The 27,377-nt window shown below is 36.2% G+C and overlaps 1 protein-coding gene across 1 annotated transcript in view; it reads left to right on the forward strand.

The window, feature by feature from the left end:
- Nucleotides 1-27,377, forward strand: part of Frmd5 (FERM domain containing) — a 501,610-nt gene that overhangs the window by 285,360 nt on the left and 188,873 nt on the right. The window contains exons 8-9 of the mRNA XM_090406270.1: nt 16,310-16,397; nt 26,716-26,804. Of these exons, the coding sequence (XP_090262396.1) occupies nt 16,310-16,397; nt 26,716-26,804 (177 nt within the window). The remainder of the gene's footprint in view (nt 1-16,309; nt 16,398-26,715; nt 26,805-27,377) is intronic.

The following is a 27,377-nucleotide window of genomic DNA, read 5'->3' on the forward strand; positions in this document are numbered from 1 at the left end:
ACCTCACAGAACATTCTTGATGCACTACACCAACATATGTGGCTATAGTTAAATCCTCAAAGATGTCCATTTCCATCTCCAATTTGCAAAACCCCACCTATTTTCCAGAAAAAAAGAACAAAATTTCTACTCCTCCCAAGCACTACTCATCTCATCTTTTCCAGTTACACACTTTTGACTCCTTTCACCCAAAAGGTGGAGTTTGTTCATATGTTTACTTTGATATACTATGTCCGTCATCTGGAATCTCCTGATTTCAACTGTCAGATTCATTTGCTGTTCCTACTGCTCTCCTAATTATTATTATTATCTGAAGATCTCCATTGAGTCAAAGACTCATCTAGGAGGTGCTTTTGTCATACACACAGCTCATCATACTGTACCTTAAACACATTCAAATTCTCTGCAGACACCACATTCTCAGCCAAGGCATTCCAATTGTTCACAACTCTGCATGCAAAAATCCTGCTTCTCACTCCCTTCGCACCATCCTTATACAGCTTCCAGGGATGACCTCTAGTTCTTCCCCTGATCTCCCACCGTTTTATGTAAAACCTCTCCAACATTGATCCTATAACAACCCCTTACTAACTTGTAGGTCTCTATCATATTACTCCTCTTCCTACTATCCACTAGACTCTATAAATTGCATCTTCTCAACCTTGCCTCATATTTGACATTCCAGAGATCAAAAACTACCTTAGTCAGTCACCTCTGGACCCTTTACAACATCTCTTTATCTTTTTGAAAACCAGGTGACCAAATCTGTGCACAGTAGTCCATGTGTGGTCTAATCACAGCCCTATATAATCCTTACTCCTTACTTCTGCAAGTCAGTGTCCTGCACATCATTCCCAGAATTCTTTATGTTGTCCTCACAATTTTGGCAATGTGTCCCCTAAATTTCAGATCGTTATCCGCTATCACCCCAAGATCTCTTATTTCCTCCACCTCCAACAATATATCCCCACCAAGCATAAATTCTACATCCTATCTTTGTTTCCCAAATTTTAAAACCTTACATTTTGCAACAATGAACTTGCATCCCCATTCCCGTGCCCATTCACCCAATTTATTCATTTCTTCTTGTAAGGCCACAACATATTCTCTATTCTTCATATTTCTTCCCAACTTTGCATCATCTGCAAACAACTGAATATGCCCATCCAAATCTTCACCAATATCATTAACATACAGGTTAAACAGCAATGGCCTTAAAACAGACCCCTGAGGCACAACTAGTGACTTTCCTCTTCTGGGATATTGCTTCCCCATACACAACTTGCTCATACCCATCAGATAGTCAGTCTCCAATCCAGTGCACTAATCTAATATCCATCCCCATCCGCTCTAGTTAGACTATCAACATATCATATGATAATCTATCAAAAGCCTTTGCAAAATCTAAATATACTACTGTATATCCTTCTCCTCTGTCCAAGGAAGACATCACTTTATTGTAATAAGTAAGTAGATTACAAAAACATGACCTCCCTTTAGCCCATGCTGTCCATTAAAGATAATACCATTGTTATCAACCCAATTCTGGATCCTAGTTCTCAAAAGCTTTTCCAACAACATAACCACAACACCTGACACACAGATAGGCCTATAATTTGAGTTCTATCACCTCCCTCCCTTATGAAGCAGCACAATCTTGCTCTCCTTTCACTCCTTTCGAACTCGACCCAGTGCAAGACTCATATTAAAAAAATACGTCAAGGGAGATGTCAACTACCTGGCACATTTCTTCAGACTACATGGTGATACCTATCAAGTCCCATATCCTTATTAATATGAAGTTTGCTCAATTCCCCATACACCTCTTGCTCACTTGCAATCAGTCTCCCCTCTCTATCATCAACTGCTCTCAATCTCTCCATGTTGTCACATTCACAAGAATCAAAGACCTTTATGAACTGCTTATTAAGTATCTCCACTCTATCTTCCGCAGCAGTTGTTATACCATTTTCTCCAGTCAGTGTCATCCTTCCATAGTCATTCTTTGTTGGCTATGTATCGAAAGAACTCTGTAGGATTCTTTCTGACTTCATTAGCTAACTGCTGCTCATACTTCACTTTTATTACCCTTACCAATAAAGTCACCATCCTTGTCTGGTCTTTGTAATCCTTATGGAATTGGTTATTACCACGTTTCTTATGCTGCTTCCATAATGCCTTTTTTCTCTGTATCGCATGCTTAATCTCTTCATTCATCCATTTCACACCTACCCTATTTAACCTCATGACCCTTGGAATACATTCAGACATTGCTTCTACTAGATAGTTGTTGACTGTCCCCCAAACTGCATTGATCTCTTTTCCAGCTAACTCCTCATTCCATGCTACACCTGCAAGTTGTCTGCTGAGCTCCTCATAATCACCAGACTTGTAGATCCACATATACCCTTTTTTCTCACAGAGGTCCTCGCACTGCGCAGCCACCAAGGTAATCACTTCATGGTCACTCTCACCAACTGGAGAGTGATTTGACACCTGATTTGTAATGACATCCTCTGATGAGATGATCAAATCCAACACTCAATTCTCGTGTGCCCTCTGTTACATACTGTCTGAGGTAGTTGTCCCTCAAAAACTCAAGAAACTCATTTTCTTTACTTCCAGGTGCTATCTCATCATCCCAGTCTATATTGCCATAATTAAAATTGCCCATAATGATCACTCTTTTCTTATTTGCTTGGCTAATTTGATTATATATTTTATAGTCGCTACCATCCACATTACCAGGTCTATAATAACATCCAACTAAGTATTTCATTCTGTTCACTTCTATTTCACACCATACCGCCTCAAAACCACTGGCACTATTTCCTCTTGCTTCTCTACTTTGTATGGACATAGCTCTTTCTCTATCTTCGATGGCACTCCCCCTCCCTTTTTACCCTTTCTATCCTCACAAAACACATCATATCCTTCCATCTCTATTCCTGTCAGGATGTTGTCTTCATCCAACCATGTCTCACTTATTCCATCAATTTTTGGGTAAACTGACTCAATTAATGTAACCATTTCATTTGCCTTGTTTCTTATACTTCTAGCATTTGTATACAAATGCAGCAGCTTATTCCTGGATCTATAGCTAATTCCAGTGATACCACTTTTATATGCAACTTCTCCATGCTTGACTCGAGCCAGTTCTTTTCCACCTTATTCTTCTTAAAATCCAACTGTTTTTCCTTGATCCCAAGCCATTTCCTTCCCTTTTTGTATACACATGCATTCACATCCTCTTGGAACATCTACCTTTCTCATGCTGTGTTCCTCTGTCCACCCTCCCCATTTTTCTTTCTGTCTTGCACACCTGTTCTCTACTTCTCTATACTCATGCCACTCACTCACTTCTTCATTCATAACCACCTCTTCAATCTTTCCTGTCTTACTCTCCCATACTTCCACATCGCTTCCCACTTGTTCAAATTCATTCTTTGCACTCACTTCTGTACCTTCCAGCAGCAGTCTCTCCAAGTGACTCACACCAAAACCATTCGAATGCCGTCTGTCTCTCCTATGCAGTTCGCTTCATCCTTCAAACTTATTCCATACATTAACAAACTGCACTCCTTTCTCCTCGCACATTTCCGCTAGCATATCATTCATAATCCTTGCTCTCTGCCTCATCTCACCACTGTCATACCTGGACAACACACCTTATCACCTCCTGATATCCAATCTGACATGTTCTTTATTTGCAGTCAAGTCATTTGTACCTATTACAACTACCAGCTCTTTTGCTTGCTTACTTCTCATCTTAATGCCACCAACCATTCTGAAATTTTAGATTTCCTTTTCCTAAAAGTCTAAAATTTTCAATCTAACTTTTCTAACAGTGAGATCATTTTCCTTGGAGACTTCATTGTTCACAACACCATCTGGCTGGTCTCCTACTCCAACAGCACTAATCAAGCAAGTATAGAGGCAGAGTCATTTACCATCACCAATGCTCATATGCAAATAGTACACATGCCTACCAGAGTAACAGACAATCCCAACCACTCTCCAAATACTTTTTACTCATACTTTTTTCTTTTCATTTTTGTCGTACATGTGTTAATTTAGAGGTTTTACATCAAGTTCATCTATGATAATAAGGTAGTGATAATGTGATAAAATGCCCAAAACAGAGTGAAACGAAAGCAAATAAAAATCTAGTACTTTTTTTTCAGATTTAGTACCTTTTTCTTGCATAAGTTGGTACGAAATATTTTTGCTCAGTGGCCACCCTGCATGTGATCGTATCTCTGTGGATGATGTTGATTCTCGTAGACAGGCTTATACGTTGGTTATGCATTATTAAAACACTTAAGTAATTGAACAACGTAAAGATTATAAATTAAATTATACTTTAATAAATATTTCCGATATTTATCGGAAATATTTATTAACGCGTAGCAACGTGCTAGCTACGTGAACAGATCACCGCCATGCGGTTTCTCTTAGCGGACATTAACGAAGCTATTCTTGCCGTCGAAGATGAGCTTTCGTGCACTTTAAATTACGAACTTTGGTCGATTTTACATGACGTCTCGTGTACCGCTGCAGACAAAGAATTTGAAAAAATACGAGGCCGAAAGATGAAAAAATTTGAAAAATTAAAAAAGAACTCTGTCGTCTTTCCAAAACTTGCTACCAACACCGTAATCAACCTTTCTTCAGTCACCCTGAAGCCTGAAGCACTCAACGCGCTTTCACGTGGCCACAACTTCGCCATTGCTCCCAATAAAATACCTAGTGAGGATATTATGATCCAAATCGAATGTGGAATCCGTCACCTTCCACATCAAGTCACCAACAGTGTAAGACTGGATGTAGCTTGTGTCCTCTCCAAAGCAAGCCCACCAAAAACCAACATATCCAACAAGGAATATAAAGCTCTACAGGAAATAAGAAATAATAAAGAATTAGTTATCACCAAAGCGGATAGTACTTAATAAAAAGGACTACACAGGTAAGCTGAATGCTCTTCTATTAGATCGGGCTACTTACCTCCCTATCGAATACAATCCCACCAACTCTCAAATTAGAAAACTACACAGGCTCCTTAAGAAAGTCACGTCTTGACCTGTAGAAGTTACCAACAGATTAAAGCCATTTAACTCTATACCCCCCCCCCCCCCGTATTTACGGACTCCAAAAAATACATAAAGAAAATGTGCCATTACGTCCCATAGTGGATGGCATTGATTCCCCCACATACAAATTAGCTAAATATTTGGCCAAAGAGCTCACACACTATACTGGCAACACACCATCACACATAAAAATTCCGCCCACTTCAAAGCCAGCATAGAAAACCTTACACTCCAACGTACACATAATGGTCAGCTTTGACGTCTCCTCTTTATTCACAAATGTCCCACTCAAGGAAACTTTATAGCTGATCCAAGCTAAATTTTCTCCCGATATCTCAGCCTTATTTCAGTTCACAATGAACTCAGGCTATTTCGTTTGGCAGGGAAAATTCTACAAACAAATAGAGGGGACAGCCATGGGTTCACCACTCTCCCCATCCTTGGCCAATTTCTTTATGGAGACCTTTGAAGAAAAAGTCTTAGCCTCTGCCCCACAAAAACCAACCATTTGGCTTTGCTACATTGATGATGTGTTTTCTATTTGGCTACATGGCTCTGAAACACTTCTCTCCTTCTTAACACACTTAAACAACCAACACTCCAGAATCAAGTTCATCCAGGAAAAAGAGGAAAACAGCAGCCTCTCTTTCCTAGACACACTAGTCACCCGCCAGCCTATTGGAACTTTGGTTTTCTCAGTTTACAAAAAACCCACCCATAGAGGCAGATACATTCACCAACAATCCCCCCCCCCCACAACAATATGGAGTGGTGAAAACACTATACAACAGGGCTAAACTAATCTGCTCAAATTACTTGGCCCTAAACACTGAAATAAATCACATCTCAACACTTTCTCAGCCAATGGCTATCCCCCCCCCCCAAAAAAAAATCCAAAAAATATTAGAACATGTAAACCACAGATCCCCCCCCCCTCCAGAACAAGGATTACTCTAAATCCATCACCATTCCCTGCATCGGAGGCACCTTGGAAAAGATTACCAAAATCTTAAAAAAACATGACCTGACCTCCTGTTACAGACCTTACAGAGAATTGGCATCCCTTATCCACTCCACTAAAGACCAACCACTTCCCTAGACCTACCTGGTATACCAGGTCCCTTGCAGTTGTAAACTGTCTTACTTTGGCCAAACAGGCAGGACAGCGAATATCAGAATTTCTGAACACAAGGACTACATCTGGTTTCACAAGTACAGCCATTCTGGTCTTGCAGACCATGCTCTGGATACACGCCACAGAATACGGTGGAAGAAAGCTACAGTAATACACCGTAGCAAATACAAATTTGAAAGACTATTTATAGAATCAGCCTCAGCCCTAAGAAACTCTCCAAACCTCAACTAATTTTTTTGTATGCGACTGCCCCAAATTTGGGAGGCTTACATCAGCAGACCTTCAGCCCAACGGCCAAGAACACCTACTTAGCCCGCTAGAGGGAGACTTAACTACGTTGTTCAATTCATTTTAATAATGCATAACCAACGTATAAACCTGTCTACGAGAATAAAGATCTATGTAGAAGTTTGGTCTCTTCCCAATGGATCCTATGGTTTGGCTTTTCAACTTCGTGTTGTGCGAGGCCAGATTTCTGCAGTTTGATGAGACGGATATGGTCTTGAGGTTCTGAAATGCGTTTATGAACAGATTTACCTGTCTGTCCATAGTAAGACAATTTACAGAAGCATGGAACCTTGTACATGCCAGGTAGCATCAGAGGTGAGAGTTTGTCTTTAGGAGAAGGTAACAAGTTATAGATCTGGTTGATTGGTTTGTAGCAAGTTTGTATTTCTTCATAATTTTTGAAAGACATTCGGAGATGCCTTTGACATAAGGTATGGGAATCCTATGGGTTTGTTCTTGTGTAGGTTGATGTGTGGGGAAGTGACTGATGATTTTTTGAGTTGTTTTAAGATTGTATCCATTTAATATGGCTGTATTTTTGATTATTTTCAATTCTTGGTTTAGAGATTCTTCAGAGCAGCAAGGATCCACCAGAACTATAACTTGTTACCTTCTCCTAAAGACAAACTCTCACCTCCAATGCTACCTGGCGTGAACAAGGTTCCATGCTCCTGTAAATTGTCTTACTATGGACAGACAGGTAGATCTGTTCATAAAGGCATTTCGGAATCAAGACCATGTGCATCTTATCAAACCGCAGAAATCTGGCCTCACACAACACGGAGTTGAAAACCCAAACCATAGGATCCATTGGGAAAAGACCAAACTTCTACATAGATCTTTATATAAACATGAATGTTTGTATAAAGAAAGTGCTGAAGCCCTACTTCACAGACTAAATCTAAACCATAATGACGTTCTTGCTATTCCTAAAGTATGGGAAATTGTCATACAAAATTGTGTAAACTAATTTTTATATATGTTATCTTATTTTAATATAATCTTTTTTTATTTTCCTCCAGATATATTTTAATTTAATTCTATAACACACTACTGCACGCATATTGGGATTACATTGTAATCATGCGCCCTAACTGTATGTTATTCCTAGTATTGTTTGAATTAACTGTACTGACGATGTCCTAAGATACTTAGGATGAAATATTTACTTATTAAAACTTATTACTGTGGTTATTACATGTGTTTGTTTAGTCATGAATTCTCCACAGGTTTCATTGTACAATAAAGTCAATGCCCAATATATCCTTTTTCCAAAAAAATTAGAAAAATTTTGCTCATATCTGATACCAAAATCTCCTGGGCCCTGATGGCATTCCTCTTATTGTCCTAAGGCTATATGCTCCAGAGTCCCTCTGGAGCATACAGCCTTAGGCCAATAAGACTCTCAACCCTGCTTTCTGGAAATCCGCCGACAAATCTGTGCCATGAAGCTACCATCTAATTTCTCCAGTTCTTTCCATAGTAGTGGAAACACTCAAATGCTACAATATCTTGAAGACTTGCAGTAAGTGACTGCTAAAATGTATACATTCACTATCAGTCAACAGATGATCTACTCCCTTATGTTACCCATATCTGGACAAAAATGGAAAAGTTTGACAAGTCCCAAGTGGTTGCCCTTGATATCTCCAAGGCTTTTGACTGGGTCTAGCACAAAGCCCTGTTAAGTTAATTCCTGTTATTTGTTCTCCCCGTCCCCCACAACCTCTGCAGTTGAACTGCCAAATTTCTGACTCCAGGCGATGGTTCCTTATCTTCTAAGTTTGTAACCCATTGCAGGAGTTCCACAAGGCTCTTGTAGGATATCTGCTATTTATCGATATCTGATTAGCTTACATTAAATTTTTAGCAATAGTTAAATTCTATAAAATAATTAAAGAAAATGGAAAGGATAACTTTTGAATTTATTATTTATCATGTAGTTAAACATTTCCAAAATGTATAAAACAAATGCATTATTTCTTGTAATTACAAATGTTAATATAAAAAATCTTTGTTACTTATGGCCTGTCGAACACTATTTGTGATATTTTTATTTGTAAAAAGGACTCACCTTTAGTGTACTTTTTTTTTCTGTTACCTAAACTTGAGAGAAGAAATTATTGAACTTTCTGACATTGTTTTCACAGTGTTACACCTGATAATATCTTAAGAATGTAGATTTCTCAGCTATCATGGTGTAACATGAAGAGAAATAAATTAAAAACCCTGCATAAAGGCTAATAGCTAATTTAAATGAATTATTTAAAAGAAAAGGAAATATTCTTGCATCCAATAAAATATAAAGGTGTTTGGTTGAACTAACTAACAAAAAGAAAGAATATATTAATGTTGTAATATGATATAAAAGAGAAAATTTAACTAAATAAGACAGAAAAGGATTATTCATAAAAGATGGTATGTGAGAGGCTAGAGATTAAAATATTAAGTAAATTCATAGAGAAAATTTGAAAGGGGATTAAGTTAGAGGCTAGCACAAGAAAAACAACAGAAAATCGCTTAGGGCCGATTCCCGGATTGAGACATCGTTTGGCTCACCGACCAAAGGACGTTTGGCAGAAAAACGCCACCCTAATTGGTCAGTGAAGTAAAATCAAGAAGGGGGCAGAGAAAAGAAGTTAAAAAAGGTGCCGTTAGGAGAGCAGGTATAAAAGGGTTGGAAACCCCCCCCTCACGGGGCTTTTTGGTTTTTGTTTTGGTTCTGTTCCAGAGGAGTTCTCTTCGAGCTCCATGGCATAGGTTTCACGCGGTTTTCCTGAGTGGAGATTGGGGTTATATCTCCGTCGTCACAATATGGAAACAAAAGTGAGCGGGATTTCGATTCCGGATTTCCTATGTAAGAAGTGAAGAATGCCATAGAGTCAAAGAAAAGGAAACACGTTCTTTATGTTTCAACTTCAGTGACAACCACGAGAAAGCTATAAAGATATCGATATCCACGTCGCGAGTTGCACAGCCGTCATATAGATGATTCAAAATGTGTCCTGAATCACGAAAGTTTAAGGCCGTGTAAGCATGGTTCAATTCCAAAAGGAACGTAGGAGTAGCAGATTATCGGAGAGGTTATACCAAGCTAGTTCAATCAGAAAAAGGTAAAGGCCCATATGAAAAACTCAAGAAAGAAAGGTACTGTAAAATATATCTAATGTTAACTAAAATTTGTCTGTAATAGGTATCATTATTCTAATACGGAACTGTTGAAGTGACCAAGGAAAATTTATACTAGGACTTTAGTATCTGACAGAATATATTAAAAGTAAGCTGGCTAGTGTTAATGTTATATGAAAAATTTAGTGTCCTGAGAATTTTGCATGTCTATTATATTGTATAAGGAAGTTTAAATGTCATAGTTATGTGTTAGTGCAGTATATGGTTTAGTTAAGCTACTTAAGTTTGGATAGTTAAATAGTGTGAATTAATCTTATATGTCCATGTCATATGAAGTTATGTGTTGAATTGTTATGGCGGCATGATCGTAATACCCATTATAGGATCATAGCCTAATTACTTGTAATAAGTTAATGTTAGTTTGTAAGTATTTAGTTTAGCATTGAATTGAGTAATAACAAAAATTGAATTGTACCATGTTAAAGTTTTTAATAAACCTTTGTTCAATGATAAGAAAAGTTGTCTGAAATTGCTGTCCAATGCACCACTTGAAAAAAATACGGACCTAATCACGCGTGAAATTAATGTGTTAAGAAACGAGATAAAGTGTCACGACTGCAACATAGTTACACTTTCAGACATATTTGAGTTCTTTCTCCTTGTTTTTGTATATAATATCTCAAACTAAATATCCCAAAAGGAGGCGCAGTATAAATACAAATATTAGGGGTACTAAGGGGAGAAATAACTTAAGTATTAGTAAAAATTGTGGTGATATCTCGTACGTAGATAATAGTTGAACATAGATAAAGGGGAAATAACTAGATAGAATAAAAATCATAAAATGGGACACAACAACAGTATTGAAGAACTGCTGACTTGAAGGAGGAGTTTGAAGTTTTAGGGGAGAAAATAGAGTTTTAAGGAATTTCTTAAACCAAAACAGTGGTTAAGAGTTTTTTTGAGGGGAAATAAATAGTTATTATATATAATTACAGAATTCAAATACTTAGGAAATATAATCTCGCAATACAATATTGACTCACAATTGGAAGCAAGACTACAAATTTACAATAGAATGAATGGCATAATTAAAAGAAATTTTGGAAAACAAATGACTAAAGAAACTCAAACAAGATTACATAATAAGACCTCTAAACCATCTCTCAAATATCGAAGTGAAACTTGGATTCTAAAACAAAGAAACAGACAAAGATTGGAAGCAGCACAGATGAAGTTTCTAAGACCTCTCCTGGGACTCACCAGATTAGATAAAAAGAAAAACACAGAAATAAGAGTTCATATTTATGAATTTAGGGACACTATCCCTTGAAATTAATAAAATTGAGTATCATGCGGTTATAAAATTCTCTGTAAAAGAAGGTTTAACGCCAAAAGAAATTCAAAATTTCTTTTGGTGCAAAAAAAATATTTTTTTGATCAATAGATTAAAAAAATAATTTTTTTTGATCTATTTTTGATCTAAAAAAATTTAGAGGGAAAAACAGGTATGAGTTAAGTAATTTATATTTTATGGCCATTATTGAGAGCTAAAGAAACTATGTATGATGAGCTTAAAATTTGTGTATTCTCACAAAATCTTGTTATTTTGAAGAGAAGGACTTTTATGTAATGTTTATGTTCTTTACTGTGTTAAATGTGTGGGACTTTATTCTGTTTAGTAGATAAATTTATTTAAAACTGCAAAATTATACATAGCACTTGCAAAACATAAACATGTTATATACACCATTTAAGATAATACAGAAATCTACACTAATATTGTTTATAAATAAATATATTATTTTTGAATTTTCCTTGTCTCTCACTCAATCTCTTAATTTACGAGGGCAGTCTGGAAAGTTCTCGGCCTCAACCATAGATGGCAACACGATCAGCAAGATTTTCTTTTTATAAGTTGGTACATCTGTCGTAAGCATCCACGTGAAATTGCAAGTCATTCTATCAAGTAGTTTGTTTTATACAGCTGCCTGAAGCAAAAGTGTTGTCTGTATCCCTTGAAATTAGTAAAATTGAGTATCGTGTGGTTATAAAATTCTTTGTAAAAGAACGGTTTAAAGCCAAAAGAAATTCATTCGTGGCTGTACCAGCCTTGAAGATGATCCACGTGAAGAATGTCATGTCAAAAAGTGTAACAACACAGAAATCATTGATGAAGTGCACGATATGGTATTGGATGACCGGCGAGTCAAAGTTATTGAAATTGCTGAAACTGTAGGCATTTAAAAAGAACATGCAGGATATATTTTGCATGAAGAATTGCAAATGAAAAAGCTTTGCACAAGATGGGTGCTGTGCTTGCTAATGGCAGATCAAAAACACGCTCGCATGAAAATCTCTGAACAGTGCTTGGAGCATTTTAACAAAAATAAAACTGATTTTGTGCGTCGATTTATTACTATGGATGAGACTTGGATTCACCATTACACACCAGAATCCAAACAGCAGTCAAAACAGTGGACAGAAGCTGGTTTTTCAGCACCCAAGAAGACAAAGTAGGTTCCATCATCAGGAAAGGTCATGAAATCAGTGTTTTGGGATGCTAAAGGCATTTTGTTTTGTAATTATCTTGAAAAGGGTAATACAATAACCGGGAAATGTTATTCCGATCTTTTAACCCAGACTAGACGAAAAAATTCACGAGAAAAGACTGGTTTGCAGAAGAAAAAAATCATCTTCAGGACAATGCACCTGCCCAGAAAGGTGTTTTGGCAATGGGAAAATTAAGGGATCTGCACTATGAATTGTTGGAACATCACCTTATTCCCCAGATATGGCTTCTTCTGACTTCTATCTCTTCCCAAAACTAAAACTCTTCCTCGCTGGTCAGCGTTTTTCTTTGAATCAAGAGGTGATTGCAGCTGTAGAAGGGTATTTTGCAGATCTCTGGAATAAATGTATTGGACTTAAGGGAGATTATGTAGAAACATAAAAATAATTTTGAAATTATAAGTTAGTTTTTTCATTTCATTGTTTCGTTGTATGAATCTGTGGTATTAACGAACTATTTCTCCTATAATAAAAAGAAAATGGAAACACTTAAAACACTCTGTTCTCCCACCACTCTTGTCAATTTCAATGCTAGCAAAGCACAGCTCTGTGTTATTTCCTGTGAAAAAGATTCCTTCTCCTCCAGCCTTACTTTTGACACCAACCAGGTCCCCATGCATGATGAGATTTAACTTCTTGGGATAACACTTACTGCATATCTCTCTCTTGGCACAAGCATATTAAAAATATTGCCTCCTCTGCCTCCAAAAAAAATTACATTTTCTTTTTTCACATGTTACACTCACCATTCAAGATAATACAGAAAAAATCTACACTAATATTATTTGTAAATAAATATATTATTTTTGAATTTTCCTTGTCTCTCACTCATTGTCTAAATTTATAATAATGGTATTGTAAAATCTCTCGCATAATTAAATTTTGTTAATTTTTTTTGCGTTCGATTTTACAGGGTTTTCTGAATATTTTGAATTTAGAAATTATATTGCACTAAAAGTGTGAGTAATTCTACTGTAAGAGTGCAGAAGGAAATCAATGTAAGTGACCTGTATGTAATACGATAAGTAAGTGATTAACCTAGATTATTGCAATGACGAAGCAAAATCAAGAGGTTGCAAGGTCATGCAATGTTAGAAAAAGGTGCAAAAAAAATCAGAGGGAATCTGACGGCTAATCCCGAGAACTACTTTGTAAAGAACAAAGGACTGGGAATTGTATAAAGGAGGACTGAGACAAACCATAAGGGTGCTTTCAGCTTTTGGCTTTCTCCCTCTCTCTCTCTCTCTCTGGCTGGCTCTCTCATCTCTCGAGGGCCTTTTGATTTTCATCTCCAGATAGTAGGTTCCCACTGCTGTCCACTCCTGAGGACATGCTTCTGATGCTGGTTTAGGAGAGGCCATATTTCCCGACGATGGTTCCGAGGACATGCTATAAAAGCGTAGGTACCCTCAGACTATGGCAATTCCCCAGCAAGTTCCCGACAGAAATTCCAACAAAAGCTTTCCCAGAAACAAACTTCTGTATGAGGACCTGCAGAATCATCCAAGCAGCTACAATCACCCAGGAACAGGACGCAACGTTGAATCGATCCAACTAAAGGTTGTGCTAACTGATTCGGCTGTCTATCCAAGGGTTTATATAAGTAAGCACTGTTTTTGTTAATGTCAAGGGCTTACAAATTGATATTGTATGTGTGCTTATAGGGAATTGTATATAACTAGCGGTAATTAAGGCAGTGTCTTTAAGGGAAGTTTAAATGTTAACTTGTTAGTTTAACGAATGTATATGTGCTTAGTTGTGATATAGGGAACTACTGTTTGTTTAAGTCAAGTTAGTTGGTATTGCAAATTGAGGTAACTAAGCAATGAGTTTATTGAGAGCCTGAATGTAAATATTGCCTTCCTAGTAAGTGAAAGGGCTTAGATAGATTACTTCTCCTATTTTGTATGTGCATTGTACTTTTTTGCTTTTGAATAAAATGTTTTGTTTTGTAACTTCCTTGTCTGTTCTCTAGCCAATGCACTTTCTTCAAAAAAATTAGCGAACTGCATGCATATTATTTGGTTAGCCACGACTTGCATTAAGGTAAAATTGTGTATAGTTCAAATTTCCTGTTTTCCTCACCTTAACCCTCAAACTATGTTAATTCACTCAGAATGGTGCAGTCGATAAAAGTATACATTTTTTCTGATTGATTTGTGCGAGAGTTGGTGAACTGCATATATTAAATAGGCTGACAACTTTAGGTCTGTTTAATGGCAAAGGGAGGCAGAAATTAGACTTGGTAGAATTAACTGGTAAGCAGATTAATGTCGCATCTGTGTAGTGTTGATTGAAGTTAAAGCGCAGTAAAACTTAGGGTAGTACAAAGGTACAGTTGATGACGACAACAAAATAACAAAAAATAAATATATATGGATATTCACAGCAGACGACATTACTTACATATCTTTTACAGTATCCTAAATATGAATCTGTGATATTAACTAACTATTTCTCTTATAATAAAAAGAAAGTGAAAACACTCTGTTCTCTCACGCTTGTCAATTTCAATGCTAGAAAAACACAGCTCTGTCTTATTTCCCATGAAAAAGAACCCTTCTCCTCTAGCCTTATTTTTGACACCAATTAGATCCCCATGCATGACGAGATTTATCTTCTTGGATAACACTCACCACATATCTCTTTTGGCAGAAATATATTACAAATGTTGCCTCCAAAAACTTACGTCTTCTTTCTTGCTCAAGCCTTTACTTTAACTCCAAACACTTTCGAACTATATACAAATCACAAATCCATCTGACCATTGAATATTGCTCTCATATCTGGGGTATGTTCCCAAAGAGCTCCCTAAAGATTCCAGTATCTTTTATGTACAGAAAAAGGAGTTCTTATGTACAGAAAAAGGGCAATCAGGCTGATTAATGACCCCTCACTCACTTTGGAGTGAGTGAAGCATATTGATGAACTCAGAAACTGAGTGCACACAGGCACTTGGTTCCTGTTGCTTACATCTGCTACAAACACTTTTACAGCCGCTGTTCATCAGAATTAGCTGCACGTATTCAACAGTCCCTCACAGTGCATTTCCAAACTCATGGAACAAATTTCTCCTCCTTTTTATTCATCCTTTCCACTGCTGCCCTCTGGAACAGTTTGCCATATTATGTGTTTTCCAAATACAATCCACAACACTTCAAGATAAATGTAAATGTGAACAAATTCTTTCTTGCCCATTCATGGTACTAGTGCAGGGGTCGGCAACCTTTTCACACTCTCGGGCCACATTAAACTTTTATTTTTAAGGATCGGGCCGCAAGCATTTAATTAATAGAAAATAGTGAGTTAAAAATACTTAAGTTATCAATTTTCATTATATCAATCTTAAAAAACAGAAATATTTAAAGTACGAGATATGAAACAAGCATGAAAATAAAACCCAACGAAAAATTAATATCACTTAAAAACAAAGTAATATAATTTATGCATCAAATACGTGTGTCTCCCTGCTTAATGTGACTTTTGCAATTGTTTTCCCTTAGCCAAATTATCTAGATCCACTTTATAACCTGTGGTGCCAATTTGAATCAAAGCATGCAAATATTCATCAGTCAGTCAAGAAGAAAATTTGTTTTTTCTAAAACTCATGGCAGAAAATGCTTGTTCGCAAATGTATGTGCTTCCAAATGCGACTATCATCTTCTTTGCTAAACTGATTAATTCATCATACTAAATACATCACTGAATAATTCAACATACGGGCTACATGCCATGTAAGTATGGTCAACTTTTATTGGCTTCCAAAAATGCACGTTTGGGCTGCGTGTGACCTGCCGGTTGCCGACCCTGTACTAGTGCATTGACCAGCCACTTGTTTAACTCTCTCAGCACTATCATTCATATTACTTGTAATAAATGTACATGTGTAATAAATTTACAAAACAATGTCCATCATTATTACCTATCTCCTACATAGCAAAAAATACTACTTGTATTTTCAGATAGGAAAATATAGGGACTATATTATGAATTCTTGAAAACTGAAATTAGTATTATAATATTAATTTTTACTGCCATAAATATAATCATCCAGAAATGTTTTTTTTTATGTTAATATTCAGTATTATTTTCATAGAGGACAAGTTCCTGCTGTTGTGGAAGTGAACTTCCTTCGGAAAGCATGTTTGCTAGATACATATGGTGTGGATCCACATCCTGTCAAGGTAGGATGAAGTATTTTTATATGGTGCTCTAGGCTTTTCTGTCATAAATTCATCACATTATAGCATTCCCCAACTTTCAGAAAGCTTGGTTTTTTCCTTAGTTCCCATTATTAGTTCATTCTGAATTACTATTGTGTATTCCTAAATTTATTATATTTTACCATATTATTCCTGTGCACTTGGAAATTTCTCTGAAATTCTTACTGCTTCAGAGACCTTGTAGAGACTAGAGAATTTCTTCTTTTTTAGAAGCTTGCAAAGTCATTCTATAGACTGTCACTAGATATACTGTGATTGAACCTAATAGAAATGCTTCCAAGTTAGGTAGTGAACATGATTTAATATAATGTCAGTATGCAAACCACATACAACAAATAGGTAGTAAAAATATATTTAATACTCAGCTAGTTTTGTGAAATAACTGTTTCATTCAGAAGGTAAGGATAAATAAACAAAGAGTTAAGCTACAAGCAGTTAATGTTTACAATGTTAAATATTTAAAAAACACTAACAGTGAAATGCACACATACTATGCAGTAACTTGATGGTAAGTGGTGTTATGCATGCCCCTGGTTTCTGTGCTTCAGATGTTTTATGACAGATGTCCAGAATGGTGTAAGATTGTACCTTGTTTCTTGTTGCTCTGTTGTCATTTTGTTTTTTAGTACTCATCTTGAATACAATTTGCAATATTCTAATTTTTGTGGTGATGATTTTGTGCATTAAAGAATAAGATATGTATACTCAACTCAGAAATAGCAATTTTTATTTATTTTTTTTTTCAAATCTTCTCATATACCTGGTTAAGCAGAACAGCAATGATTAACAGCTGATTTATCATTTAGTCTTCGTCTTGAACATTAGTTCTTTAGTCACTGAACTACACCATCTTTGCTGTTCCCCTCGTTTATGTCATTTTCTCTATGCAGTTTCATTAACTTGCTGTTAAATTTCAGTTAGGCATACATTTTTTTTTTCCTTCAAAATTTCTATCACTAACCATATATCTACTTTTTGGGATTTTGATTTTCTTATTCATTTTACAACACAATGACAAACTTATGAACTGAGCCTGAGAACTGACAGTATGTCCATTGTATACTTGATCCCTGTGACAACACTGCACAGGCACATTCTCCACTCCTACCACTTGTCCAGGAGTATATAGCACATTGATTTTGTTTCATCTAATTCTGTGCGGGTATCCAAAACATGGTCTCCCAGTCCCGACTTGCCATACTGATGGTAGCAAATGTCTTTCTTGTATTCTCCAAGAAAGATGGTAACAGATCTTCCTTTCCTTCCATAATAGTCCTAGTTATAGTCATGCAGGAGATAAAAGTATGGTGGAATTTGTCCTTTTGTAATCCAATTGACATTTGAATGTAGTGTGAAGTTTTGATATTTCTTTTGTATTGCATGTATCCTTTTAAGTGTATTCCAGATATATGGGATAAAAATAATAGCACTTTGACCTTGTATGTTCAAAAAGACCTTGTGTATTATACAGGATGTTTTAAAAATAATGTCCCGATTTGAAAATTGTATATTTTTGTACATTTGTACAAATGTACATATGTACATTGTACATTTGTAATTGTGGTGAGTAAAAACCAGGCCTTACTTCATACTTGGTAATTTATTTTGTAACTGTACCACATTTTCATTATTAAATATAATTATTTGCAATCGGGTCATTCTTTTTGAAACACCCTGTATTTTGTTGAGACTGCGGTGATATTTCTTTTGTACTGCATATATCTTTTAAGTGTATTCCCAACATATGGGATAAGAATAATAGGCACTTTGACCTTATGTGTTCAAAAAATGGGGGGTTAGGGAGAGTATGTATTATATTTTGTTGGGACTGCAGTGATCGGCCAAAATAATTTAGCAAAGATAGTTGAGTTCTCTGTCAAGAGCTGCATCACTATAAGAAATAGCTGTCTCTGTGAGTTAGTGTTTTGAGGACCCCATACTGTTGGGTTAGATGATAGTATGATTGTTTATGTATGTATCTTCTAATGTGTATATGTGTTGACTTTCTATGAATAAAATGATAGTGAACTCTTTGTAAAATGTGACAAGAAATGGCAGACAACTATTTAATTCTTTTACTAATGTGAAATATATTTTGGAGTTGGCTGTTTAGATAAATTAAATAAAGAATCCAAAATTCCTTGTTCATGGAGATCCATATGGCAAACACATTTTTAGTGCACCAGAAATTTCCTTAAAAATGCTTCACACTGTGTAGAAAAGGAAATCTCATTTAATTTTTAGGCTGCCCCCCCCTTATATATTCACACCAGATCACTTTATATGAATGCTTTTATGCCTCTTTTATAGATATTTTTGTAGATACTGTTCAACTTAACGGTCACCATTTTTCATTTTCAGCATGATCCGTTTCTTGCCTATTTCACTTTCTGCCTTTAGCCTCATCAACAGTTGGTTGATATCCATTCACTGTCCACCTATATATACCTGCTAAATTTAATGAACTGCTATGAAGCAGTGTTCATTGTACAAGTTTTCCAATGACTACAGCATCTATTTTTTCAAAGACATATTAGCAGGGTACTTCCTTTCTGCCCCCCCCCTCCACGCACGCACGCACGCACACACACACACACACACACACACACACACACACACACACACACACACACACACACACACACACACACACACACACACACACACACACACACAATTGCTGCAATGCTGTAGGTTTTCCAGCTTGTGTGTGTGAGGAAGATTAATTGGGAAAAAAAAAATTCCATGATTGTTTGACATTTTTTTGTGAAATAAAAATTTAATCTCAGTAATTCCAATTGGTTCTGAATCCAGTTATGCTTTTGTTGTTTATGGTTGTTTTCAATTTTATCTCTAACTATTGTTTATTATTATTAGTAATAGTACGTGCCATCACCTCCAATTTTTTTTCCTTTTTTTCCTGTTTCTCTCAAACTCAGCTTGTTGTTTTTCAACTTCACTTCTATTCTTTATAGCCTTGTGTCAAGTATGTGGTATAAATCTTTTATGGAACACTAAATAATGAAATTCCTCTGTAATTTTCATTTTCTATTTTATTTCTCTTTTTATAAATTGGTACAGTAAGAGATCTATCTCAGTCATTTTGTATTTGATCACCAGTCCAAGCTTTTGAATTATGTAGTGTAGTTACTTGTAATCTTTTATACTGCTACATTTCCAGTTTAATATTATCATTCCAGCTGCCTTTCTATGTTTCAGGTTTCTTATTGCATTTTTTACTTTTGTTCTAATACTTTTCACTTAATTTGATCATATTTGAAGCTATTACTTCACACATACAGGATATTGCTATCTTTAGCCTTTTATCACATTTAATTCCTTTAGTCATGCTTGTTTCTTCCTCTCTAGATAAATAACAGATCACAATGTTCATGACTAGGCTACTGTGGTGAAAATGGATAACTCATAACTTGGTTATAGATCTTGCTTTTCCATTTGAAGTAACAAGAGCAAAGATGGCGCTTAAAATCCACTATATCTAGAAAAGAGATCTTCTGTATTAAATTAAAGAAGCTAAAAATTATGAGCATGGTCTGAAACGTTCTCTGCCTAACAATGAAAAAACAAATTTATAATTTCAAAATTATTTTTATTTTTCAACATAATCTCCCTTGAGACTAATACATTTATTCCAGCAATGCTCCAGTGCCATTATCCCATCCCTGTAATGGTTCTCAGTAAGAGCTGCAAAATACCTCTCTACAGCTGCAATCACCTCTTGATTCGAAGAAAAACGCTGACCAGCGAGGAAAAGTTTTAGTTTTGGGAAGAGATAGAAGTCAGAGGGAGCTAAATCTGGGGAATAGGGTGGATGTTCCAACAATTCATAGTGCAGATCCCTTAATTTTCCCATTGCCAAAACACCTTTGTGGACAGGTGCATTGTCTTGATTAAAGATGATTTTTTTTCTTCTGCAAACTGGGTCTTTTCTCACAAATTTTTTCGTCTAATCTGGTTAAAAGATCGGAATAATATTCCCCAGTTATTGTTTTACCCTTTTCAAGATAATTAATAAACAAAATGCCTTTAGCATCCCAAAACACTGATTCCGTGACCTTTCCTGCTGGTGGAACCTACTTTGTCTTCTGTCCACTGTTTTACTGCTGTTTGGATTCTGTTTTGTAATGGTGAATCCAAGTCTCATCCATAGTAATAAATCAACACACAAAATCAGTTTTATTGTTGTTAAAATGCTCCAAGCACTGTTCAGAGATTTTCATGCGAGTGCATTTTTGATCTGCCGCAAAGCTTTTTTATTTGCTATTCTTCATGCAAAATATATCCTACACGTTCTTTTGAAATGCCTATAGTCTCAGCAGTTTCACGTACTTTGACTCACTAGTTATCCAATACCATATCGTACACTTAATGAATGATTTGATCACGTGGATCATCTTCAAGGCTGGTATGGCCACGTTTAAACTCAGCATCCCCTTTCTTAATTGTTGAAAACGATGGAGAAGAGTGCTCATAAACTTTTTTGAACTTTGAATGAATTTCTTTTGGCTTTAAACTTTCTTTTACAAAGAATTTTATAACCGCATGATACTCAATTTTATCCATTTCAAGGGATTCAAACAACGCTTTTGCTTCGGACAACTGTATAAAACAAACTGCTTGATAGAAGTTGGCTCAGATACATTCCACTCCTCCCCCAGAATCCTGTTCACCCTGGAAAAAGAGGAAAACAACAGCCTCCCTTTCCTAAGCACTCTAATCACTCGCCAACCTGATGGATCCTTGGTTCTCTCTGTTTATAGAAAACCCACCCATACAGGCAGATACATTTCACCAGCAATCCCCCCCCCCCCTCACAACAATATGGGGTTATTACAACACTATATAACAGGGCAAAATTAATCTGTTCAGATGACAATGCCCTAACCACTGAACTAAACCACATCCTTAATATAATGGCTACAACCCCCAAAAAATATTAAAACCAGTAAACCACAACCCCCCCCCCCCTTCACAATAAAGATTACACTAAATCTATCACCATTCCCTACATCTGGGGCACCTCTGAAAAAATAACCAAAATCCTTAAAAAATATGATCTGACTTCTTGTTACAGACCATATAAAAAGTTGGCATCCCTTATCCGCTCCACCAAAGACCAACTGCTTCCCCTAGACCTACCTGGGGTATACCAAGTCCCTTGCAGCTGTAAATTGTCCTACTTTGGCCAAGCAAGCAGAACAGCAAATATCAGGATTTCAGAACACAAGCACTACATCTGGTTTCACCAGTATAGCCACTCTGGGCTTGCAGACCATGCTCTAGATCATTGGTCTCCAAAGTGTGGTACGCGTACCCCCCCCCCCCCTGAGGTATGCAATTCGATACGTAGGGGGTACGTCAAAAAACGTTTTAGATTGATAGGAAAAGAAATAAAAGTAATTAATTAAAGATAAAGAATATTACTTTCTTTCTTCAATTAAACATATATCTAATATAGACAAAGTCATTATAAAGATCCTGTAAACTTAAATTTGAGAGTAGCACACATTGGGCGACTTTGCACACATAATCATCCATTGCAAAGCTGTCATGTTTTTTAAAACTAGGGAGTAAATCTCTTACTTCTTATCATTGCCATTGTTTGTAGAGCATCCTAGTGTTGACAAGCCCAACTAGAGAAGGAAAATTGCTTAGTTATCCTGCTATCTACAGATGACACCACATTTGTATTAATTATTTGACTATTAGTAGTAAGTTTAACGATTTTTTAGTCTATATTGTTTCTGTGCAATTCCAACGCCTTTTTGTGCTTACTTTTACATTTACATTAGAAATAGTGAATTAATATCATCAAAATTTTTTATATTTTTTAAGTGTTTGATATTATCAATAGTAAATGAATTATTATATTTAAATTTTACAAATTAACCCTCACAAAATGGATAAATGGTTAAAAAAATTTCCTCCAAAGAAACTCTCTCAATCAATTGGGGGTACTGTTGTGTGAATAAACCTGAATAAACTAAGAAATGTTTTAACACGAATTATTCAGGACGCAACTTTATTTAAACATAGGCAGAGAATGTGGCATGTTGGCAATATTATTTTAAAGAAAGATTACTTTTTGTATATAAATCAAAATTAAGAGCAAGAAATTGTATAAAAATGAAAGAAAATTTGTAAGACCTAACCTGTAATGCATGTGGGTCAGATATAGAAATTAATTAAAGCTGTTCGATTCATTTAAGAAACCCATTTCATGTATTGTGAAGTGGCAAAGCCTGTGAGCCAGAGTCCAAGGGTCACCTTTAACCGTCCTGTTTTATGCATACCAAAAGGGAGGGAAGGTAGTTATAGGAAAGAGAAACTAAAGCGCCTTCCAGGAAGAACACAACAAGCGCACGTGCGATGTGATAGAGGGAGCTGGACACCATGACGTAAACCCACGTGACCACGTTGGTAGGCATCACGATAGCTGAGAAACACTGATAAGAGAAAGAAAACAAAAAGGCCAAGCAGACCCCAATAGAGGCTTTTTTGGGTTCCTGTTTTCCTGACCTCTCTCGGACGTAGATCCAGTCCGCTCCGACAGGGAAGTTCCTGGCTGGCCGTGGAAGGCATTAGTTCATCAGCGTTTGAAAAGGGCCAAGCTTTTTCCTAAGACTAGGATAGCTGTGCGATGTCGTGCGACGGAGGAACCAAATAGAAGCTGTCCGTTCTGGCTATGCTCCTGAGCCATATCGCCTTTCCTGCCGAGGTTCTAACCATATAGTTTATCGAAGGTGATCAGACAAAAAGCAGAGTGAAGAAGCCTTGATGCCCAGACAAGGCAAGAAGAAGGACATAGTATCAATACAGAGACTGTAAAGTAGACTTTTGTATTGTGATTTCCAGTTAAGAAAGAGTGTGTTTCCCTAAGAACATTTGTGAAGTGGACTAATTTTATGGAACTTTAAGAACTGTCTACATCTTGGCACAGGCCCATTTGTTTGAGAATTGTCTGCCTAACAAGGCCATGTTTATTCTGCAGGAATTAATAGAAAATGTGTAGAATGAAATAACCAATGACCATGTGAATGTAGAAAGTGTGATAGGTGTTAATGAGATAATGTTTAGTTACTTATAATGGTGGTCTAAGCAAGTTTATTTATATGTTTTGTATATTAGTATTGAACCAAGGATCTTACTTGAGAATAATTCAGATCAATTAGTAGTAATGCTTACTTGTATGATTTCTCTATTTTATTAAACATGTTTCTTTGTACCTGCCTGACCTGTTGTTAATATATGAATTCAAACAGCCACTCATAAAAATATTGACGAACTTAGCGGGAAGAACCCACATGTATGATTAAACAAAGCAGGCCACGACTGCATGTAAGAGATTAGTGAACTGAGATAAAATTTTATTATAGTTTAATTATTGTGTATCATTCTGAGAGAGCCATCCTGGGTAAGAGTCCCATCTATCCTCGGTATTGGCTGGCGCAGTTATAATATAAATTTGTCAGTGCTTATCGGGTGGACTGTCTTAGAATGATGTGTAAATGGTCACGTCCCACACAAGGACAAAGCCCTAAACACTGAGTAACCTACACGTGCTTAAACTATAGAGAGGCCAATAGGACTGCTTAATTAAAAGGGGGAGATTTAAATAAAAAACGGAATATGTGTAGTATGTCTTAAAATTGAAGGTTATATACTGGAATATGAGATACGTTTAACAATAAAGTAAAAGGAATAAACAGCATATAAACACCACAAAATAAAAAGGGGTCATAACAGTACGCACTGTTTATTTTTTCTGTCTTGGGGGTACACGATCAAAAAAGTTTGGAGACCACTGCTCTAGATACTCGCCACAGGATGCGTTGGAAGAAAGCCAAAGTAATACACAGGAGCAAGCATGAAAGATTATTCATAGAATCAGCCTCAGCTCTAAAAAACGTTCCAAACCTCAACAAATTTGGATGCATGAGACTGCCTCAAATTTGGGAGACTTACATCATGAGAACATCAGCCCAATGGATAAGACAACCCAATATAGCCTGCTGGAGGCCACCATCGGGACTTTAGGAACAGTAGTAGTTTCTTATCTTCTGTCTCATTTGCTTTTTGTAGTGCCTGCGTGCACGTGCCATATTTGTATGTTCTCATGAAGATGGCAATGTGATTTTTCCGAAATATAGGAAGTATTTATTAAATTTTCTTTTAATTAATATTTTAGTATACGTTGTAATTTCCTTAAATAATTTAATAGTCAATAGTTAGACAAGGTCTGGTAAATAAATAAGAGTTTGGCTGAGAGGGAAGACTGGGTGGAACATTGGTTTGAGGCTCTGTTGACAAGGGATGCTAGCTGTTGAGGTGAAGCAGTCTAATGTGTCTGAACCATTGTGGCTTTATAGAGAGCACTTCATCAATATATGTGCCTCTGTAGTGCAATTGGAAGACCGATAGTACGTTGCGCCATTTGATTGGAAAAGGCCTAAGTTCGATTCTCGTCATGACGGGAGGAATCTTTATATATGGACTTTTTCAATCGAAGGTGAGTTAGCTGATCTCATACGGAGGTAGCAGGGTTTTTCATCCTGCATACAGACAAATCGGCCCTTCGAACACATGCAATTTACAGACAAAGAATACTAGCTGTGGTGGTGGGCAGTAGATAGCATTGATGTACATGATTGGTAGTAGATGATCGGTGTAGTGGTGGAGACAGAGAGTTGTACAATAGGTGTCTTCCCGCGATGAGTCTTCGGACTCCTTGGAGGTGTCACGAATAATAATAATATATCTTAGCCAGACAGAAGGTTAGAGAAGGGTTATCAGCGACATATTTTTCAAAGCATTTCATAAAGAAACTTGATGAAGGAGGTAGGAGGGGAGAACAGGCAAATATATCCTGGCATCTTCACATTATCCTTCACAAAAAAAAAAAAGCTGTTATGAAAAGCCTTGTGCACCATGCATGCATAATTTATTCTTGTGAGTCTTTTCTATTAGAAGAATTAAATAAAATGAAACTTATTTTATGAGGTGGAGGTGCTGTCAACAAGAAACCATTCTTTACCGGATACTTAGCAACAGATTGAGTTACAGTCTCACGTTACCAGGTGTCAGTGGCATAGACATTGATGAGTCAGCCGCCACACAGCATTGAGCTATGTGCACTGAAACTCATGTAATGCATATTATTCTTATCACATGTTTATGCCATTCTGCAATTTCGCCATGAACTCAAAATTAGAACAAAGGGCAGATGTAGAATTTCGCATAAAACTGGAGAAATCTGCTCCTGAGACCCTTGAATTACTTCATGAGGCATATGAAAATGAAGCCAAGAGCCAAACTCCATGTTTTGAGTGGCACTTGCATTTTAAGGACACAGCGATCTTGGAGGACAACCATCCACCAGCACAACCCATGAAAAGGTTGAAAATATTCAACAGATCATTTGTGCAGATTGACGCATCACAAGTTGTTACTAGTTCTGCCTTTTCCCTGAATGAAGCTCGTGACATATTGAGAGAAATATATAGGAGTAATAAATCCTATTTAGTTTTTGTTTACATGTGTGAAGCTGTTATTTAAAACATTATGTTATAGAAAGAGAATGTAATGCAGAAAATAATTAACTCAACCTATTTGGACATATCTGAAGGATGGCGGATAGTAAGAACATCAAAACCTTGATCTTTAGTAGAATGGATGGTATAAATAGGAGATGACGACCCAGATGAGAGGCTATATGGGATAACTTATTTTTCTCATGAGTTATCCCATGTAGCACCAATTTGTATATGTAAATGTTTCCAGAATTACACAAGATCACATCACTGTTTCTTTCTGAACATGCCACTTTGAGTCATCATTTTTCAATTGACAATGCTTTGTTGAATATAGTCTTCCTAGCGACCTACTGCAGGGATTTTTTATTAACATACTTAACATTTCTTACATATGAATGATTTTTTTCATTTCTGATGATCTGCATTTCCTGATAGATACTCTCAAGAGTTTATATTAAATAATATGAAGTACACAATTGAGTTCACATTATTACTTAAGTTGAAAACAACTCGTTATCACAAAAAATAAAGCAGGAAATCTTTTATGACTTTTCCTATCTATCTGTATGATCTATGTATCTATATCTGTGGCTGCTGTACATGCATGTACAGCAGCCACAGATATAGATACATAGATACATGTACATGCATGTACAGCAGCCACAGCATGTAATCAAGCAGTTTGATTAGATGATATATTAAAATCCTTTTCATTGTTTTTCTAGGATCATAAAGGCAATCAGCTTTATCTTGGAATCAATCATGCTGGAATTTTGACATTTCAAGGAAGTCGAAAAACTCATCATTTTAAATGGTATATTTAAAGTTTTTTTTTTTAACATTATTTACTATTTGTATTTAAAAATATATTTGTATTTTTAAATATAACATTGGAGCAAATCTTCCATGCTTAATATACTTTTTTTCTCTTTTTTTTTAATATAATATAAAAAAAAACCCATCCACAAAAGTTTGTAATCCTGTAGTACATCAATACCGCGTCTGGGCTAAGTTTTTATTGTTATTTTTATTTTCTTATTTTACACACTCTAGAAGTCTTGTACCAGAGACCAGGCATCCCTGTTTCATTTCAAGAGCAGGGTGGTAGTCTCACCCAGCAATCAATGAAATATTCACAATAGCAAACTGTTCACCATGACAAACTATCTTTGGGATCCTCTATTGAGTTTGCTATATTGAAAGTTGACTGTATACGGTTTTTTATTTTCTGAAAATGATATTGTAGTCTGCATGCTTGAAAATAAAGTGAATAGCTATTAATCATTTCATGATAAGCATTCATCTATGGATATTCTTCCTTCACTCCTTTTTTATCCTTATGCATAAACCCACACCACCCAGACTTTTGAAACCAGATCCAATCGAA

The sequence above is a fragment of the Typopeltis vanoorti genome, chromosome 16 (genome assembly GCF_054136105.1).
Source record: "Typopeltis vanoorti isolate ZY-2024b chromosome 16, IOZ_Tvanoo_1.0, whole genome shotgun sequence".
Lineage (NCBI taxonomy): Eukaryota > Metazoa > Arthropoda > Arachnida > Uropygi > Thelyphonidae > Typopeltis > Typopeltis vanoorti.